Source organism: Petromyzon marinus, chromosome 31 (assembly GCF_048934315.1).
Source record: "Petromyzon marinus isolate PM22_M1 ecotype Great Lakes invasive population chromosome 31, UKy_Petmar_22M1.pri1.0, whole genome shotgun sequence".
Taxonomy (NCBI): domain Eukaryota; kingdom Metazoa; phylum Chordata; class Hyperoartia; order Petromyzontiformes; family Petromyzontidae; genus Petromyzon; species Petromyzon marinus.
In genome coordinates, this window is record NC_133697.1 from 6,196,298 (window position 1) to 6,217,842 (window position 21,545).

The 21,545-nt window shown below is 47.6% G+C and overlaps 1 protein-coding gene across 4 annotated transcripts in view; it reads left to right on the forward strand.

The window, feature by feature from the left end:
- LOC116947720 (MAP/microtubule affinity-regulating kinase 3-like) overlaps positions 1-21,545 on the forward strand; it is a 53,840-nt gene that overhangs the window by 18,525 nt on the left and 13,770 nt on the right. For 3 of the 4 annotated variants that reach the window (XM_032963756.2, XM_032963757.2, XM_032963758.2), the window contains exons 6-15: positions 1,859-1,929; positions 3,118-3,174; positions 4,884-5,120; positions 5,857-5,976; positions 7,956-8,055; positions 8,527-8,639; positions 11,323-11,470; positions 16,879-17,078; positions 18,555-18,646; positions 19,440-19,649. In XM_032963756.2, coding sequence (XP_032819647.1) covers positions 1,859-1,929; positions 3,118-3,174; positions 4,884-5,120; positions 5,857-5,976; positions 7,956-8,055; positions 8,527-8,639; positions 11,323-11,470; positions 16,879-17,078; positions 18,555-18,646; positions 19,440-19,649 — 1,348 coding nt within the window. The remainder of the gene's footprint in view (positions 1-1,858; positions 1,930-3,117; positions 3,175-4,883; positions 5,121-5,856; positions 5,977-7,955; positions 8,056-8,526; positions 8,640-11,322; positions 11,471-16,878; positions 17,079-18,554; positions 18,647-19,439; positions 19,650-21,545) is intronic. The other variant, XM_032963759.2, reaches the window with a different exon arrangement.

Consider the following 21,545-nt stretch of genomic DNA (forward strand, 5'->3'; position numbering starts at 1 on the left):
TGTAATAGGTGACATCTCCAAACAATTCGCTCATAAATGGGCCTTCAAAACACATATTTTATATGATTTGAAGAAGAGGAATTGCCCAAAACGTTACTTATTATTTATTTTTTTCCTTTTGAGGCCACACGTAGCGTTATTGACGAATGTGAGATTTTTCACTGTGGACACTTACGCTGACCATTGTGGTACACACCGATCCGCTGCTCTCATCCGTTTGCTGCGAGACTTTTACGACGGTAAGTTTTATTCGATCTCTCATCTTGTCTCGTTCATAACCACTTTCTGAAACTGCCGTGGCAGTGTAATTACTTCTCCTCCATTTTGAACCTTAACCACAGCAGTTTTTTTATTTTGTGACAGAAACCACAACGGGGGAACCCCTAAAACTGCATTGCAAGCTGTGTGTGTATGTAATAGTAACAAAAAAGTAATGGCAGTTCTTTGACCATCAACTTGCCTATATCCCCTTGTCACGTCAGTTATTTATTTAATCATATGTACCCATCTGTTGGTTGATAAGGGGGGGGGGCGGACCTTAGGACCACTTCACATATCACTCGTCACTGATGTTAGCTGTGGCAGGGAATTGAACTCTAGTCGCTGGGTTCACAGTGCAGCGCTGTAACAACTGTCCCACCGCTCCACCCTCAGCAGTATACACGAGGCCATGTTTGTTTTCTTCTTGTCACTGTGGAGGCAGCAGTCTGTTTCTGCGTGGGTCTGACAACTGAAGCTTTTAACGAAGCAACGAGAAAATACGCTTATCGCTTTTTGAGTATAGGTGCAGAAACAGCTGGTAGGAATTCGATTGCAGAGTAGGGTAAGCAGCTTGGAATTTTCAAGTTTATTTTGTTTAACCAGCTGCGAAATCGGGACACCAGGATGCATCTCATTTGCAAGGGTGAATTAGATTGCCGATATGATGTAAAAAAAACTAATAAAAATCGGAATAAAAAACAAAACAACTTTCACTGAAGGAATTGAAAATATTGCAAACATAATTTCCTGCAGTGCAAATCGGCTTGTGCAGATTACCTCCAAGGAAGATCCAAATGAAATAGAAAGTGCCCACTTGTTAATTTTATCGATAAGAGGAAGTTGTGATGGATGGATGAAGGAAGGTAGGTTACTGAGACGGGCATTGGAGTGGCACTCAAAGGTCGGTAACAAAGGGGAAGATGTGAAGTCGGACGGTGGGAGACTGTAAGAGCATTCTTGGGAAGGCAGAAGTTGAATGTGCAATAGTGACAGCCCTATCAGAAGGAAGGAAGCAATGATGAGGTTTGGTGCCATCAACAGCAGTGACAATGGTGACCTCTTGACCTTACATGCATCTCCAAATAACATTTCAGTGCACTATTATTACTTTTCACAATATTTTGTGATATTGAACAAAAGTAAATTCTCCCCTTGCAGCACTCATCATTGCAATCATCGTTAGCCATGATCAAATCCACTGCTGGATGAAGTCTTCTCCACAAGCCGACTGCCATCTCTCACAGCCCGGCAATGTACAACAATCCATCTAGCGCATGGACTGAGTGAATTTTTGCGGTGGGGACACCCTTTTGGGCTTGTCGCCTTGAGTTGGCTGCAACTCCCATCATTAGTCTCGACCGCCGGCCACCATCTTTTCTAGCGACAGTGTCCTGCCCAAGCCCACTCTTGGCACTTGTTCTCTAAGCTTGTGTTCCTCTTTCTCTCTCGAAGCCTAATTCCAAGATGTGCACTGCTCCATGCTTCTTGCAGCACTTGTAATTATCAATGGACACCTGCCTCTCAGCAATGATTGCTGATGGTGTTGTAGTTGCCACCCTAATGCCCCCCCCCTCCCCCCCCCCCGTTGCGTGCACAGGGGAGGTGTTCGACTACCTTGTAGCACACGGTCGGATGAAAGAAAAGGAGGCACGGGCCAAGTTTCGGCAGGTAAGAGAGCCCTCCTTTGCAACTTCGCCGTGCGTTTTGGCCTCATTGCCCATGCAGTTTTCATTATTCACCGTTTAGGGCAATGACTCATTGCCAGAATCATCACCCTTCTATACTTTTAACAATCCTTTTTCATGATCCAACTCGCCAAGTTTTGTTTTAATTGTGCTTGGGCACCACTGCTGTTGCAGTAGCATCAACTAATTAGTTTTTTTCAAATGTAGATAAATTGCTTAATTGGAATAGTGTTCTGTGAATGCACTGAATGCTGGTTAGACCGGGTGTAGCATTATTATTGTTCCACATTAAGGTATTGACGAGTGACCACGTTAAGGTAGTGAGGCCATATCATACAACAGTAGTGGAAGCTGCAGTTATATGGTACTCAGCACAGTGTTATTTTTAGTTCCATAATAATTAATTAGTTGCTGTTTTTAATATGTTCCGTGTGCCTCAATTTAGTGTTATTTCTGTCCGTAATGGAAGCATCGTTTTGTTCAGTTCTCATTCTGGTTATGGAAATTGTCGCTTCCAATTCTCTTCGACCAATATAAGTCTTAGTCGCAGCCATTGTTAAACTGTTCATAATAACAGTGATTAGGCCTACCAGAATTGATTGTAATTCTGGTTAGGCCTAAAGCGGAAAGTTTGGTTTCCATTTGTACAGTGTGCACATTGAATGAATGCATCGTTATAGGGACCTCATTTATGACGTGGGCCAATTAAACTCAACTCGGTGTTGTGTCACACGTTCCTGTTACATTCTTGTGACTTACTGAGCTGAACTTTCGGTCACGGTTCTATGCAGGCTCTGCCAAAAAAAATCGCGTTTTTAATTCTAGTTCCTGTTCATAAAATGCACAGCTTTAAGTTCGTTCGCAACAATAGCATAGGCTGTGAAAATTTGTTGCATTTCCAGTTGCTGTCCAATGCTATTTTTTTAATTCTCTGGTCTCTGGCCACATAGCATAAATCTTTCACCAAAAGGTGTTGATGTGGCTTGATTGTAACCGGTTGCTTAGCATGGCTGGCATGGGCCTTGATGCAATAAATTATGCGGGTTGGGGGGGCGCGGAAAAGCTGTGTAGCCTGGCGCCCGGGGGCCTGGCCCAGTTGCACAGCCTGGACACTCACGAGCCACGCCACCGTGTGTGTGACTCACGCGTCGGGATTTTATCTCGTGTGCAGATTGTCTCAGCCGTGCAGTACTGTCATCAGAAGCACATCGTACATCGAGACCTGAAGGTATGGACGGGGCCATTCCAAACCCGCTGCTTTTAATCTCCCGCGCTCACCTTCTCTGCTGGACCGTATCTTTATGCCCCTTTGCTCCAGCAATTAGAGCCTCCGGTCAAATCTCCCAGGCAATCTTCGCTTGGTGGGAGGTCATTCCTCCTCGCGCCACCGCCCCTGTTTGTGTAGATCTGGCGGCCGCCCTTGGCCATCTACACCGCACACAAACCCTCTCCGTGGTCAAGGCCAAGCTCCAAGACCTTCGTGTCCTCTGGCTATGACTCACCGCCTGTTATTTACCTGCTTTCTATTCAGCACCATTATGTATATTTTATTAGTGTTATTTTGCATTCGACTTCTTGATTCCAAAAATCCTGAGTCTCAAGGCGGTTTTTCAGGAGGGTCCAGCCAAGTTTTCAGAGGTAGGGGCCGATGTTGCTACTTGGAATCCCAATTGAGTAACATCAGAGGCATTTTGCATCATTTGGATGTTTTTGGCCAATACCGTTTTTTTTTTAGCTATGGGGGGGAACTGATTGTTATTTTTTTAACAGGTAAGGCCGACTAAGCTATATAGCTCTTTTTCAGAAGAGACCTGGCCGCAAATGATAGCTCAACGAAATCTATAGCAACCAAAAACTCTAAAACGCATGTTGATTTTAAACGTGGAGGGGAAAAACCGGAGGACTCGGAGAAAATTTCCCAGCGACCACGGCACGTACATGCAAAATCCATATAAAGAGGCGTCGGGGTTTGAAGCAAACCCATGACCTCCTGCATACCAGGTGAGGTAGTTAACATCTCACCGCAGCTGCTCAGAAACCAGAGGAAACCCATACACAATAGGGGGAGAACGTACAAACTCCACGCAGAAAAGTGTCCTGGTCTGGAATAGAACCCAGACCATTCTTTTGGTTTAGGCACAGATGTTATCGGTGTGCCACCCTGCCGCCTCACTTTTGCCTTACTACCTCCCCCCAAAGTCTTTTTAAAATCCTTTTCCTTAAGTTCCCGCGACGGGAAAATTCTCAATTTCAATTGTGCTTCCAGCGTCTTGTCTTGAGATAGTAGCAGCTAGCAATGCACCATCTTGTGTGAAAGATTGTTCCTCGTATGACATTCAAACCTTGTTTTAAATTATCAGAACTGTACTTTGGCTATATTACGTACATAACCAAAATAATCGATGCTTAAATCGAATCGTAGCCCATTCTTTTTTGTTCCCTTCCAGCCTTTACAGAGGCCACTGGGTCCATGGCCCACACAAACAGGAGAGTTTGTTTGCATGTTTTGTCACAAGTACGTGTGGTTAATGCAGACTTGATGCCTTGCAAAAGGTATCTATTTGCTTTTTGAACATCTTGACATCTGTTTTATTGCCAGAAAGGGTAAAACCTATTCTTATTGTTTCATCATTTTGATACTGGCCAACAGGTCCCATAGATAGCAGAGTTTTCCGTCTATTTCTGTCATACTCAAGCAGTTGATATTGCACCCATGTCAGTCCTCTGCCTGTCAGCATCTCCAGAACAATGCCTTCAGTCCTCCTCTTCCACCACGGACGTCCTCTACCTCTTTTGCCATAAACGTTCCTTGCACCGTGGCCGTCGCTTTTGCCCGAGGTCACGACGAATCATGGAATTCCTGTGGTGGGTATAATCGGTCAGTCTCTTGAGCGGTTTCTCCATCTCGCCCCCTCTCCCCCCCCTGCCCCCGCGCAGGCGGAGAACCTTCTCCTGGACGCCGACATGAACATCAAGATCGCCGACTTCGGCTTCAGCAACGAGTTCACGCTGGGAAGCAAGCTGGACACGTTCTGCGGGAGCCCCCCGTACGCCGCGCCCGAGCTCTTCCAGGGCAAGAAGTACGACGGGCCCGAGGTGGATGTGTGGAGCCTCGGAGTGATCCTCTACACGCTCGTCAGCGGGTCGCTGCCCTTCGATGGCCAGAACCTCAAGGTGTGTTTAGACACGCACGCGCGATGACACACGCGGGGCACAGGCAAGTTGGCATACTCTTTGTGTTACGCTTTACAAAAAAGTACTCTTGACGGCTGCGTAGGTATTCCGCGGTGGCGAGATTCTGACCCTGACGCCTGTACATCTGGAGTTTGCACGTCTCTCTCCTGTTCATCCTGTTTTTTCCCTCCATATTTAGAACCAATGTGCGTTTTGAATATTTCGCTGATATATAATTTCACGTGATGATAAGCCACTTCGTTCAGCTATCGTTTGTGGCCAGGTTGCTTCTACAAAAAGAGCTATAGTTCAGTGGGGCCTTACCTAGTAAAATAAAAGTTTTGATTAGTAATTCACAGTTGTGCTGCAGAGCTCTCCGATGTGTGTTCGGTTCACGACACGCGTTGTTTGTCACGTTTTTTTCCCATGTGCCGCCAGGCGCTTTTTAGTCCGATTCTCTCGTCACAATCTGGGTATCGATCCATTTCGCGATTTGATTATTTGGCACTGTAACATTTCAGGTGGCCGACGGGTACGTGTAAATAAACCGCGTACAATGGCGTATCGTTATGTGCCGAGTTCGTGGAGGCAGAGTAAACAAAAATACATGGCCCGTATTCGGGCAGAAAATGGAGTTCCCTGCGTGCATCACTCTTTGACCCCCGCGCGCACGTGGTCGGGTGGGGGTGACCTCGGTGAATCTGCTGACGCTACCGCATTTTGGCTGTGCCGACAGGAGCTGCGCGAGCGCGTGCTGCGCGGGAAGTACCGCATCCCCTTCTACATGTCCACCGACTGCGAGAACCTGCTCAAGCGCTTCCTGGTGCTGCACCCTCTCAAACGGGGCAGCCTGGAGGTGCGAGCTCTGGCAGCCTCCACGCGGTTCACCCGACTCTTGCGCGGGCTCAGAGTCGGCGACGTACTTCGCGAAACGATCTACGACCACACGCCCGCTTTCCCCCTCCCCCCCACACCTCCCTGTGGTTGTCGCATGGTGACACGGTGCGCAGGCTTCTTATGTTTGCTCGCAGGAAACGTTGAGGGAGTTTGACTTGAGCGATCCGCTATCGATGTTGATTGCTATGCGTGTGAATTCCCCACCCCCACTGCCCCGCTCACTTTGTGAATTGTGACGATGCTGGGTCACAATTTGGAGTCACGTTTCAATTGAAGAATGTTTAAAAAAAAAATCGGACTTCAAAAGCTTTCCCCCCCACCCTAGTTTTATCCAGAATCCGTTATTAATGTACTCTTTAGCACATGGTATTGAAACCGATATTTTTAATATGCGAAGCTGGAATTTAGCTCAATTAAATGCAGAATGAAATTTCACGTGAAGTTTTTTTTTTGTACAGTTGTTGGTGACTGGGTTGAGACCAGCAACTTCACTACAGTGAAGAGACTTGGTTAAATTACAGGTGGCAAAAAACTGGTCATCTCAGCAAGTGCCAGCTTAGTGCCCTGACCTCTGAGCCAACCCACCACCTCACATTCTCTTTTATGTTTGCCAGTGGGAATTCCACGGGCCAGTTTTGTACAAAATGTGTTTATGAATGGGGAAACAGTTGATTCTTACACATGTGACTCAGGCGTGGTATTGGTATCATGACTCGCGTGTTGTGAATTTGTATGAATGAATCGTTACATCATCAGTGCTGGTTGCACTGTCGTTGATTTGTGAAGTAGCTCGCGAGGATTAGGTGGCGTTTATCATTTTCTCAGCCTGAGACGAAGCCCCCCCCCCCCCCCACATCCCAATACGGCTCTCATTTGAAGTGCAACCCTTTGAGGAAAAGGGAATGACACTTGCGCTATATTTATCCGCCAGTGGTAAGGGGTAGTCACGACAACAGCAAATGTGTTTTCATTTATGTTTGTTTTTTAAAGCGCAGCGCCGTCACTGGTTTATTTTCAAGCAAATAATCACACGTTAATAATTCAACCTTTTATCATTTACAACCCTTTTGCCAGTCCACTGCCAGATGAGGGCCCCTCCCCTTGCCGTGATGGCCATGGGGGTTGGTTGACCAGACTTCACCACCGGTTCTGTGGGGGCCCAGAACTGTTTCTGATATCATTCGCCGGTGATGTTAGTCATGGCCGACCAATAGAGTTCATGTTATCAGGTGCATAGCGCAGTGCACTAACCACTATGCCACCGCTCCACTCCTGCAGTCTTCTGTGTCGTCAAAAGGGACTGTGGCAGAGGGCATTTTTTTGTAAACCTTGCGTGGCGTCAAAGCAGCACCTACCCCTCACCGCATCGTGTGCTTTCAGATGCCCTTCTGCGGCTGTCTGGAATGCTCTTCCGAAATTAGGAAGCCACTGGAGCTATGCACTTTGAAATCCAAATTTAAAACTAATTTCTTTAGAACTGCTGTTTAGTTTGTTGCTCTTCCCGCGCACCTCCGTTTAGCACGGTTGGCTACGTACAGTGCGAAATAAGTTGTACATGTTACATGCTAGTAATGGCAGCATAGCCTGGCACCCATAGGTTAACTTAGGGCCCTTACACTTTATTATCACCCGTGGAAAACAGCTAGAAACAAGGCCTGTACAGACGTTATCTAAGGCACTTCACTTTGACAGGCGTAATAGAGTGACACGGTCTATAAGTTGTCTGTAGTATTGTCATTGTTTTTAAAATTTATTTTTTATAACAAAACAAGAGCCCTGTGTATAAGGCATAGACTACATGGAGGGAGTGGGGGGGGCTGTGGGGGGTATGATAACTCCGCGGACTGAGGCCCGGCCTCAGTACACCTGGGTCCATAGATGGGGAGAAGATTGGGTCCACTGCCCCGTCATTATGCTTTTGCCTTTTTTTCTCTCCAGCAAATCATGAAGGACCGCTGGATGAACGTGGGCCACGAGGATGACGAGCTGAAGCCGTACCTGGAGCCCTCGCTGGACATCGGTGACACGAAGCGGATAGGCAAGTCTCCCCCCCCATCGGCGGCGCCAACGCCAAGGTCACCGTCGCCAACTCCGCTTCAGAGTGGAAAGTCGCCAAATGAACCTAAAAACAATAATCCAAATTGCTAGATGGCACTCGATGGATCATGTAGTCATCACAATTTGTCACTGCTAAACCATTTGTCAAGTGTTAAAACGTAGTGAACTGATACAGGTTGCTTAATGCATGTTTGGAATTGCTCCTAAAGCTGCGTAATGTCCTTGTGCCAGAAAACTCGTGAGATAATTTTGTCGCGAGTCTCTTGGCAGATTGTTATCACTCAGGAAATCTAAAGGTTGGCAAAACATTAGTGACAAAATATCTGAATTTGGCAATACTTACACTGCCCACTGTGTAACCTCTGCGCAGCCCGAACGCCCCATAATAACCCCCGCCCGGGGCCTTGGCGTTTGACGGCGTCGTTGAGAGAACCACTCTTGGTCTCCGCAGATTTCATGGTGGGAATGGGCTTCGCGCGGGAAAAGATCACCAAGTCGCTCTCGGAGATGAAGTATGATGACATCACGGCCACGTATCTGCTCCTGGGACGCAAGCAGGAAATGGTGAGGATTTACCCGACTGGCCTTGGCCTACCCTTGCTCGCTCGCATGCTCACGCTCGCGCTCGTACCCATGCCCGCATACTTCGGCACACGCGCACACACGCACATGGACTCCCACGCATGCTCCCATAGACAAAGGTCCCCCGTATAGTCCTGACATACTGTAGAAGGCCGGCACGGCATACGAGAGCGTGGGTAGCCAGCAACCATGCCTGGTGCACACACCCCCTCCATGCATACTCGCACGCACACACTCGTATACAAATGCTCTCCCGTGCTCGCTTGAAAATGCGCACACACACTTGTTGGCATTTTTACTGCCACCTGCTAGTCACTTATTGGTGCTGTAGAAGTTGATTTCGTTATTGTTTTCATGCTCCCATTTGTATGGCAGTTGTGTTGTTGGCATCATATGAGATGAAGATGTTTACATTTTGAAACCTTGTAGCGAGGATTGTTAAACTACCTTCTGCCAGTACACGAACTCAAGAGAGAGTGCCCGAACAGGCCTGCTAAGCTACACTCGGTGAAACACTTTTATTGGCCCTGCAAAGAGTTTCTGTTGCATGGCAATCCCACCAAAACATTAATAAGAACTGGAAATAATGCACGCTACGCTTTTAACTATATGATTTTTAAGCAGTTATTGGTGACCCAGCTAAAATCATCAACTCGCTGCATTAAATTGGCCTGCTGGCTACGCTTTAGAGTGAGCGTCTGAGTTCAAATCCTGGTTGGGCTTTTGACTAGGCTCATCATCCCTCTGGAGTTGATTCAATGAATGCTCCTTTGTGGGGAGGTCAACCGTGGGATTCCTGTGGATTGCCTAGCCTACGCCATAGGAATGTGGAATTTACCCAACTGGCTGAGGTTTGTGAACAGAATATGAGCACCGCCTAAATTCTCATTTGAGCAGGAAATCACTTTGACTTTTGACTACTCATGAGAACGCTGTTTGTCACGGGCGGCTGATACCCAGATTTTAATGCGCGATCCTAGCAGTACTGGCTCAGTGCTCTGATAGAGGTTTCCCTCACCTTACGTGGGTTTGGTTTGTGTCATTTCACCGTATATGCGGCCAACCTTTTTCTATCCAAACTTCCCTCTACTGTGTGGTTTAAATTCACTTGCATGGGGTTATGCGGTCGGTGCGTGGGACGGCACCGTGTGTGTGTCCTGTACTGTACACGCTACTCGGCAGGCAGCTCTGTCGTGCGGTTTCGCTTTGTCCGCGCGCGCCCTGTTGTTTGAACGCACCTACCGCGTAAAGCGAGGCTAAACGCGTACGTCCATTATCAAGCCACCCACAAGCCACCCTTGCCATCTCCATGGAAAACAAGATGCAAGTTTTTAGATTTGTGTCGCGTCTAACTGCAGCGGTATCTCAAAACGCCGCCGTGATGCTGTAGAGGTTGTTTGCGTAGCCTGACGCGCGTGTGCACACGCACACGCCCAGTACTTTGGTAGGTGCAAAGTTTTCCTTGGCTGTGTATATTGAACCTTGTGGGGGGGCAGTAGTGAAGTGGTTGGTGCAATCCGCTGTGAACCTGGCGACCCGAGTTCAATTTCCGCTCACGATCAATAACGGTAGGGATAATGCATGATAATTATTATATAATATAAGTTTTAGTTCCACCTATAGTTAAGCAATCAGATTGTCTCATCATAAAAGTGAGTAGGCCTATCGACATTGATTGCAAGATGAGATTTTAATATTTGTACGTTTGAAAAATGCATTAACACGTCGTAGCTGTGACGTACAGTTAAACTGTTACTCCGTGTTGTGGCCTCAACCGTGCAATAATGTTATATTAGTATTTTATTGTTCTTTAAATAGGTTGTACTTTTATTTCCAGTCCTGTTCTACTTCTGACAAAATCACGTTGCCCTCCTAGTTCCCGTTGTAACGGAATGCTTCGCTTTCCATTCTACATTGTGTCCTTAATGTAACGTTGGTGTCTATACCATGTCCCCTGAAAATGTTAAAATTGCAACAAACATTTGATAATCTCGCTCCGGAAAGCTCAAAAACTGAATGGTGTACAATGCAATGCGGACTCGCGCATAAACCTTTGATTAGCACGGTTGGCTATGTACGGTACGAAAGAAGTTAAACGTACATATAACATACATCTGAAAAATCACGCAGTCCCAGTTGGGTGCTGCATTGTAACGACTGCACTATTGCATTGCACGTTTCAAAATTGGCTCGTGATTTTTTTGTGGTTCGGTGATGTTTATTAACCTTCTTAATTATAAAAAATATCATTACAAGGTGCAAAATGGGTTTTAGTGTGGTCTAAATGGAAATAACTTCACTTTGTTAAAACTAAAATATATATATGTTCCCGGGGAAACCCCCAACTTGAATTACCCTGTTATTTTGAGGACACTACTTCTAGTTCTCCCAAATTAATGCAGTTTTTACTTCTGGTTTTGTTAATGAACCCCATAGCTTTCAGTTGTAGTCAATGCTAATGAAAGGCGTAGTTTTCAGTTGTAGTTAACGTAAATGAAATGCATAGCTCTCGGTACTAGCTATTGTTAACGAACTCGATAGCTTTCCTTTCCGGTCAACGTCAATAAAATGCATGGCTTGCGGTTCTTGGTTTTTAACGAAAAAATAAACACCGCGGCCTTCCGGTTATTCGGTCGACGGTGATAACGCCGGTTCTCCCGCGCAGGGCGACGGCAGCGATTCGGGCAGCACGCAGTCGCTCTCCATAAAGCCGCGCGCCAGCAGCGACGTGCACAACGGCAGCTCGGGCTCGGCGGCGGCGCACGGCAAGGTGCAGCGCAGCTCGTCAGCCGCGCAGAAGCAGCACCGCCACGGTGAGAGAGGGGGTGGGGGGCGGGGGCGGCGTGACCGCCAACGTACGCCACGCTGCTAGTGGCACGCGTGTATAACGTCGTTCGGCCGTGTTCAGTGACGTAGTGTGGCCGGCATGTACCCATTCCCGGGCACCGTCACAGAAAGCGGGGTAATGTCACGCTTGTGTACATAGTCGTGAGAGGTGGTGGCTGTTTGCGGAGGCTTTCAACCAGCAGTGGATTGACGATGGCTGGTGGTGATGGTGTACATGTGCAACCACTTTCAATGACACACTCATTGTTGGCACATGCCCGGCCTACAGCGCCATCGGCAGAAGAAATTATCTGATTAGTGTTACACATTTCCAGCGCTTTCTATCAGTCTGCTGCTGGATGAGGGCCTCCCGATGCCATGCGGATCATGGGGGGTTATTTGGCCACCATTTTGGTCAGTGTGGGTTATTGAAGGGGGACCTCAGCACCTGTCCAGATATAATTCACCATTGATGTTAGCCGTGGCCACGAATCAAACACCGGTATCCCGGTTCATCGCACGATGACACTGCCACTGCTCCCACTTTGGGAGATGTTCTGTTTTAGTTTTGTGACTGTTGAGGCAGGAGTTATTTTTATATCTTTGTAGGTCAGAGAACTGGATTTTAACAAGCAAATAGAAAATAAGCTTCTGGCCTTTGGGCACAGGTGCATGAAACAGATACTTAGGAATTCAGTTGCAGAGTAGGGTAACCATCTAAGCTTCAAGTTTATTTTGATTAATCAGGTGATGCATCTTATTTTCAAGGGTAACCTGGGTCAAAAAGCAAAAACAACCAACTATAAAATATGATCTTCTTGGTTCTTTCAGTCAAGTCACGTAGAAGGGAAATAATAAAAATAAAACATAAAATAAAATTCTCACAGCGTTTCGGCCACAACACAAGTAGCCTTCCTCAGGTGAAGAAACAACTGTCGGAAAGACAGCGCTCCAGAATTTAGCATTGAAGTAGTTGTGTTAATATGATCGAGTCAGAGTTTACATATCAACAGAGGCATTTAATGCCTCTGTTGATATGTAAACTGACTTTAACATAGCTTCTTCCGTGACCAGTTACATGCTAATCCCTCACACTAACATCATGCTAATCTCCCAATTACATGCCAATTTCTGACTTTAACATCCTGCTAATCTATCACATTAAGACAACTACTTCAATGCTAAATTATTCTGTTGATATGTAAACTCCTTTGTCAAGGCGCTCTGCTTCTCCCACCCAGCTTAAAATACGCTGCCAAGCTTAGCAGTGTTCATTGGAGCGCTGTCTTTCCGACAGTTCTGTTTCTTCACCTGAGGAAGGCTACTTGTGTTGTGACCGAAACGTCATGAGAATTTAATTTTATTATGTTTTATTTTTATTATTTTATTATTTCTCTTCTACGTGACTTTACTGAAAGAACCAAGAAGATGAATCCCTGCAGTCACGAAAGCTTTAAATCGAAATATAAAATATTTATCTGGCTTTAAAGGTCAAGGGCATACGTCAGATGCTAGGTATTGTAATCTCTTGTCATTCTTCTTGACCATGTTGATTTTGACAGTTTATCAAATTGTGTTGGGGAGGGATGATCCAGGTGAATAATTCTATGATCCACCAACCCTTGGCTCAATACTGCCTATCTCAAAAGGCCACTTGCAAACCGATCTGAAGAATGAATAATAATCTGCAGTCTGTCACGAAGAAAGTTGAGTGGTGATTGTATTTTTTATCTCTTTTTTTATTGATTTTATTTGTTGACGCGGGTTAGAAAACATTCTACCACCAGCTATATTACAAGAATGCACTATGTCCCGTGCAGGGAGCTTGGTGAAAAAAATAACAAAGTTACAGCAAATAAATCATAATGTTGCAGACTATCGTAAATTTGTTAGGGGTTTTTTTTGCCTTCCAGTGCCTTGCAGTGACCTGGCCCCCGGGGTTTCTTGTCAACAGAATCTTTACAGGAAGTTGTTACTCCTCCCCTGACTGTTGTTGTTCCTACTCTTATCTCGGCTACTAGCTGTGGCCACTCGTCCAAAGGACAGGTTCACTTCGCTTCAGCACGTAGTAGACTTTAGCATGTCCACTGCTGGGACGCTGGCACAGTGTAGCAGTTAGCGGCACACTGGACTTGCAATCCAGAGGTCGCCCGTCTCCCAGCCGGCAGTTTAAACAACGGTGTTAAACAACTGGTTCAGGTTTCTTAAATCTCCCCACTCCATACCCCCCCCGTCTGTCCACCCAGCTGTGTAAATGCTTGCACCACAGTTAGTCGATCGGCAGGTCGCGTGCAGCGGGGTAAAGTGTGTGGGAATCTCACCACCTCTTCCAATTGAGCGTAGAAGAGTAGGCCATATATGATTTGGAGCTCTCTTGAATGATAGCCCTTCCGTAGGTAATGCTGTGAGCCAGCAAAATTGCAGGGCTGCACCTTCACCTTTTACTGCCGGATGAAGGCCCCCCTCCGCCTACGGTCAGTGTGGGTTGGTGGAGGTCGAAGGTCTGGTCCACCATCAGTTCAGATGTCAATAAACGCTAATGTTAGCTGTGGCTGGGAATTTTCTTCGCCTCTTGCTGAGTCAGTTGTGTCGTGTGCTAGCTACTGCGCTCCGCCTGTGCCTCCAGCGTGGACAACGGTCAACTAAATACACTTTGTGTACCTTGTGTCTTCGGTATCATTTGAAAAATGGAGTTTTCATTGTTAATTTGGACATAGTAAAAGTCTCTCGATTAAAATATTCAACCTAGAACTGTTTCTGGTGATAATATTGCAGTAATATGTAGTAATTTGTTTAAAACTCACCCTGGAGGATGACCACTGATAATGCTATGTAACACAATTTTTGTTCCTGGGTAGTAAGTGTTATTTCGTAATTGCTTACACCTAAAAAGTATAGAAAGTTCCTATTATTCCCCACAAACTTTGCTTTCGTGACCAGGACAGTGATCATTTGAAATTTACCTATTTTCCATGAGAAAATAGGTAAATTTTCCATGAGAAAATAGGTAAAAAACAACATATGAATCAAAATTAACATGTATTTATACTAAAGTAATACAAAAATGGCTACAAAAGATTTAGAAGTGAGGCGTTTTTCGAGATTTACGATTATACTGTAAATCGCTTTCACAAATCAGCCCCCAAATGTAGTCTCCCATCATGTTCTCGTTATACTGTCCTTGGTAGCGGCATGCAACGTCCAGTATATCTCGGTGGAAGCGCTCGCCTTGTTCCTCTGAGTACGCTCCCATGTTCTCCTTGAATTTATAAAGATGAGCATCAAGGATATTGACTTTGAGGGACATCCTACAGCCCATTGTGCCGTAGTTCTTCACCAGAGTCTCAACCAGCTCCACATAGTGTTCGATCTTGTGATGGCCCAGGAAGCCACGAACCACTGCGGCGCAAAGCTGTTCCAGGCCGCTTTCTCCTTACTAGTGAGCTTCTTGGGGAATTTATTGCACTCCAGGATCTTCTTTATCTGTGGTCCGACGAAGACACCAGCTTTGACCTTTTCCTCAGACAGCTTAGGGAAGAAGTCTTGAAGGTATGTACTTGAAGGCTGCCGACTCCTTATCTACAGCTCTGACAAATTGTTTCATGAGGGGCCCAATTTGATGTGCAGTGGTGTTCCTCCGCACAGAGAACTCGGCCCGCTGTGGCCAGTCCCGCCTGTGGTAGTGCGCCTTAGTGTCTAAATCTTTTGTAGTTATTTTTGTATTACTTTAGTATAAATACATGTACATTTTTATTCATATGTTGTTTTTTCTGACTTGATGTGAACGAAAAGACACAAATTCGCCTGTTTTCTCATTGAAAAATAGGTAAATTTCAAAATATCACTGTCCTGGTCACAAAAGCAAAGTTTGTGGGGAATAATTGCCATTTTATGTACTTTTGAGGCATACGCAATTAGGATATAACACTTACTACCCAGGAACAACAACAAAAAATTGTTACACAGTGAAGTTAATTTCATGGGTAGGCATGAGGTGGATTGTGGCATCACAGAATTTTAAGGCATGGTGACAGTTTGGGGAGGCCTCCATCAAATAGTGGATTTTATCAAAGCTCGTTATGATGATGGCATGGGGAGGACTAAATCCAGCAGTGGATAGACACTAACTGATGATGATTGTTGTTTCATTGATCTGAACGATGCAACTCCCTCCCACAGACGATCACGGATTATACATCACATCTTTATCTTACAACGTTATTCTTATTCGTTTTGCAATGTCACCGTTATTCTCTCTTTCAAAGCATTTTACTTGTCCTGTTTTTGCACCGTTTTTCTTTCACAACGCGCATCTTCTTCCTCGTGAAAGGGAAAGGCTCAATGAAACTCTTGATTTTATTATCGAGATAGAGGAGCGGGAATCGTAGCGAAAATTTCGTGTCCTTTGCGTTGAGTGGGTTCCTCTTAATAATGGACTTCGTTCAAGGAGGCTCTGTTGAATTACTACTCCCCCCCCCGCCCCTTCTCAAGGGACGCCTTGTCTGGTTTATGACGGCGGTGGTTTGAGGAGGAGCGTGGTAGTTTGACCAAGGCGCCAGCTCACAGTAGGGTGGTCTTACAAGGCGTGTCATGGGATCGTTTACGATCACAAGGCACTGGAGTTGTCTGTGTGTGTGTGTTTGCGTGTGTGCGAGCGTGTTAAAATGGTGGCACAGTGGTTAGCGCACTGCGATTGATTCTCGCTCATGGCCGTCATCAGCGACAGTTATTTTAACCGTTCCTGGACCCCCCCCCCCAGATCGATTTAGCGTTAAGTGAGTACCTGATGTGATGTGTAAACATCACCACTAGGGAAACAAAGGTGGCCAGGAGTGGTGCTAGCCATGCCAAACCATAAAATTTGCTCAACAGTCTGTTAAGGCTATAAAGGGATCTCCAGTCCTTTTTATTTTTATCTGAGGGAATGGCGGTGTAGTGGTTGGCGCATTGCGCTACAAACACAGTGACTTGGGTTACATTTTCATTCACTGCTAACATAAGTGGCAAGTGTATAAATGGTACATCACAATTAGTAAAACGGAAGCTTGCGTGTGGTGGAATAACGTGTGGGTATTGTCACCCCATCCAGGAGGGCAGGCCATTTTGGAAGAGCAGGCCATGGATACTCTAAATGCATGTTTTGTAATGTGGAGGGAAAAAACCGGAAGACCCGGATAAAAATGCAAGCGACTGCGGGGAGAACAGTCTGCTAATGGTGGCGTGAGCGAGCTATTGCAGTGCTGCACCTGTACATGAACCCTCGCTGAGCCTATCCCCCTACGCAAGTAGATCTCGGAGGGTGGACGGGGGGGGGGGGGAACTCCTTCGCTGGTTTCCAACCCTAAGCGGTGGTGGCGGTGGCGACGGCCTTCAACCTATGCGTGTCCCACCTCAGGCGGCCCGTCCTCCGGCCCGGCGTTTGGAAAGCGCCCGTCCACCGCCGGCAACGACGGTGACGACAGTCGCAAGGCAGCCGGCGGCGGCTCGGGGAAGGCGGAGCGGACACCGCCCAGCCCGGCGGCGGTGTTCGACCCGTCCAACGCGGGCCGTTTGGAGAACCCTCCGCGGAAAAAGGGCTCCACGCCGTCATCGTCCGTAAGCGCTCCCAGGGTGGCAACGCGCCGCCGGGTTTTCCGCGGTCGCCGTGCTGTGTAGCCCTCAAGACGGGTTACCGGGTTGTACCGCCCATCGTTCCGCGTCCTTCGCTCATCGTGAAGCAACGTGTATAGCGCATTGTTAAAACGTATAGCATGCGCGGAGTTGAACTTGAAAGGACGTTTCGGTGGCGTCAGGGAATTTAATTAAAGGAGGAGAAAAGGTCTGTAAAGTTCTCCGGCAGAAGGACGAACACCGGCGCCGATTTGTGGCGCTGTGAGAGAGGAGTGGTGGGGGGAGTGAAGTTTAGACGACGGTAGCCGCGACAGAGAAGCGACGTTCGCATCGTCTGGTTCGAGACACGACACAGGGCTTGAGAACGATTATGAGGACGCCTCTTCAGGCAGACCGGAGGTTGCGAGATGGGACGTAGAATGAGACGGCAGATACTAAATATGCCGTTTGACCCAGCATGAGTGTGCGTTTGGTAACAGCGCACACTCATGTGTAGAGCACGCCTTGTTGCACTGGAAGCGAGTGGAGTTGATTGAGAAGCTCTGTTTCTAGTGGCCGAGCACTGTGCGGACGAGGCAGTTTTGAATGCTCTGAAGACGCTATAGATATTTTATGGATAGACACAGATGTCCGACGTTTTGCTTTCAGTATTTGAAGAAGCTCCCAGCAGGTGCAACAAAACGTCGGACATCGTGCCGTAACAACGCGCGGTGCAACATCCCGAAAGTGCATTGGAGAAATTTGCCCTTGGTTTACCCAGGAAAGTGTCGCTACGCCGCGAGACGAATCATTATTATCAAAAGGGTCCGGCTCCACTGGCATTGTATGGCATGCGGACAGACCCTGGAGTACCTTTGAGAGAATAAATGAAGGGATAAAAATTCAGAGCTCCGCACAGATGTATTCAATAATCTATCGTTGTACTGCTGTTGTGTGCTGCCACCTCGCAAGCCCAAGCCTACGACATCTGGTTATTCCCAGGTGTTCGCTTCAATCCAAGCGCTAACCAGGCACCGCAACCTCCCAGATTAACTTCCGAGATCCCAAACGATTGGACGCATTCAGGGCGGTCGGGTCTGAGACGGCGAGATACGGGGCGGGGGGGGGAAGGATGGGGACACGCTTATAAAGCACCGTCAGCCAGGTCGGGTTTCACTACGGTGACCGCTTACATCGTGCACCAGAGCATCCGCCAGAGGTCATCGAGCCAATTGTAAGCTGTAATTCACATTAAGCCCTGGGCTCTGGAGAGCGACGCATGCAGCTCGACCCTCTCTCTCTGTCTGTCGTGCACGCTTTGCCGACCGTGGTTCGTCACGTCACCTAGCGGTGTCGTCGGAACTGCTGACACGCACGCATGTACGCGCATGTCGCGTGTCGCAACTGACCACCGCGGCGGGTGCCTTGGTCGAGATAGCGCAGGGCTCCTGACGCCGTTTTGCCTCGTGCGCACCGTTGCAGAACAACGCGGCGTCAGGGTGGCGCTCGCAACGCAACCCGTATGAACCTTTGGACCAGACCGCGTCCTCGATACAGAACGGGAAGGAGAACAGGTGAGTTTCCGCGGGGGGGGGCGTCGCTTCTGCCGCGTCGCGCCTCCCTCTCGCTTGAGCAGTCTTGCGCCGGCGGTGCATTCGAACAATTGCCTTTAAATATGTACACGTGCTCTTTTGTACATGTTTAAATGCGCTTGCAAATGCGCGGATATGCGCCGTGCGTCTTGACGTTCGCGTATGTACACTCGCGGCTGCGGTAACGATGCAAGAGAATGTTATTATGCAGGTGTGTTTCCCCGCAGAGTTGCGGGGACAAGTTGTAAGTAATATAAGTTGTGCGGAAATTGCCTAATGCATTGCCATAGGCTGTTCTCAACTGATGGAAAGGGGTATGCAGAGACACTCTTCACTGCTTTGGAAGTAAGCTGTAGAATTGGCATTCTACACAGCAGGGCAGGTGAAACTGCCAAACGCACGATTGTACCAAAATTAGGAGTACTTCAGCAGTATTGACTCGCCTATGGCTGCTAAAGTGCGCAAATACATTTTCAGGTTTTCGCGAGTTGGTTACATCGCTGCATCCCCTTGCTCATCATGTCGTGTTTCTATTTTATAATCTTTAAGGCTTTCAGCATAACCCACTTACCCCTACTGCAGCAGCTGACTCCGCAGCCATCCCTTGCGTCCATTGCCTTTTAATCCACATCTCACGTGACCGACGACTCACCGACCCCCCCTGACACCCCCCCCCCCCCCATGTGTGTCTCATGTCCCTGCTCCCACCGCGGCTAACACCGTTCATCCTCGCTGCTAAAAAAAAAAACAAATCCCGCCGCTTGCTTGGGCACAGCGCGCCCGAGTCTCCGCAGCATCGCGGTGGCGGGGCCTCCTCCTCTGTCGTGGCCGCCTCTTCCACCACCACCTCCTCCTCCTCCTCCTCGCCTGCCGCCGGCGCCCCCTTACCGACGGTCGTGTCCGCGCGCACGCGCCACCAAAAGTCCTTGTCCTCATCGGAGCACCCGGGCACACTCTCGGAGGTGTCCGACTCGCTTTACTCCACGTAAGCGATCATCGCCATCCCATCGCGCCGCCCTTCCCCCACTGCCCTGCTCCTCTTGCCCACCGCGCTCCCCTCGCACGCTTGTGAGAGCCGGGCGGCATTTGCCAAGCAGTCGCAATCCATTGAATCTCAAACGATCGTGATTGTCGAGGTTGGTCACTAATACACGGGTCAATTGGTGCATGTGCGATTGGGCTGTTTAAGACCAGCGCAGATTTTGCGCGGACGACATGTTGTTAGGTCTTGCAAACTCCAGTCCCCGTGAACCGCGTTCACCAATCTCTTTACGCGCTGTGCACGCTGCCCGGTGATATCCGCTGCCGCGGGCCGTTCTCCAACACGAAGGCTCTGTGTCACATGATATGATGTCGATAGCAAAATTGGGATAATCCTGGGAAAGTTACGACAAAATAGCGTAAAAATTAAATGGGACACATTGTGGTTTGTTGCAAGCAATGGATTTTTTAGGAAGCTCTGTTTTAGGCTACTGGAATGAACGAAATGGAACACACGAGACAAATCATCCCCTGGACCGAGAAAGAGAGTACAGATGAGACCGGACAAAGAACCTGTTCTCGATCATCGGTCTTAAATCGTTTATTTAAATTGAATCACTCAGGTGGAGGGGAGGGAATATTGTGTCACGCTTTTTGCTAAGCCCCCCACCCCCCAACCACAGCTGTGACTCCTATCTGGCTGCTCTGTAGAATCCTTCGCTTGCAGCACAGCCTTGTGGGAATTGTCGGCACCGGTTACATTGACGCAATCCAAACAACGAAAATGATTACCTGGCAGATAACGCACCGAGGCCAGTGCATGCCGCCCGGCTGTCCCAGCACACGAGCCTTAACACCTCATTAATACCGATGACAACAAAATACTTGGATGTCACCGTCAAGCGGGCACGCAACATTAGCACGACATGTATGAGAGTAATTTCACTCTCATACATTTTAATGCATCGACGCAGCGATGCTAACCAAGTGCTACATGGTGCCTTTTGCTTGATTATAACTTCCAAATATTTTGTTTCTCGTTACGAGAAGCTCGAAATGCCTGCCCGGCGTACATAACCTAGGTGCGTACGTATAGGAGCTGTTTGGATTAACCCTTGCTTCCTCCTTTAAAGCTTCTTGGATAGTCGCTACTAATCAAAAATTAACCCCTTTCAAATCATTAGTGATCCTCCACAGCAGAGACGGAGCGATGGTATCGGCTCGTGCGTCAGCGCTAAACGTTTTTTTACAATGCAGATGGATTCTTGCAACCGTGAGAGATGGCAACGGCTTGTGTAGGGAGCCTCCCAGCAGTAGATTAACCATGATGCATCGATGTATTCATCGATTGAAATTTATCCTCGCGCTCAAGACTAACGCGTTAAATCGTGCGGGCGACAACCGATTACAATTTGCGCAAATTTTAACGATAAATCTATGAGCACCTGAATCGTGACAATCCGTCAGATCGCTCGGGGAGGGGAGGGGGGAAGAGTGGTGCAATCGTAACGTCCCGAGTAATCGGCCATTCCTGCATGAAAACGAACCTCAATGTGGCATCGGGTACGTGGTTAAGTGTGCTTCTGGACGCTATAGAAGCAGAATATGCTGGCATCAGACTCGCTAATGCTGAAACACGTGCCGTACGAAAAATCTAATCTTGAGGCCGTATGTTTTTTTATTTTCATCAACATTGCTGAGTAAAGGCACGAAATGCCAAGCCGCCAGCAATAAACAGCACAATTTGAATGTGTGATAGAAAAGAGTCGATACGTTTCTAGAATTGAGCAAGGTCAAGCGAGGTGATGGGAAAAGAGGTGATGGGAGGGGAATCTAAAGTGGAGACGTGCGAGAGAAGAATGTTGTGACCTGCAGTATGGTGAGCGAGTGGGTAAGTGTG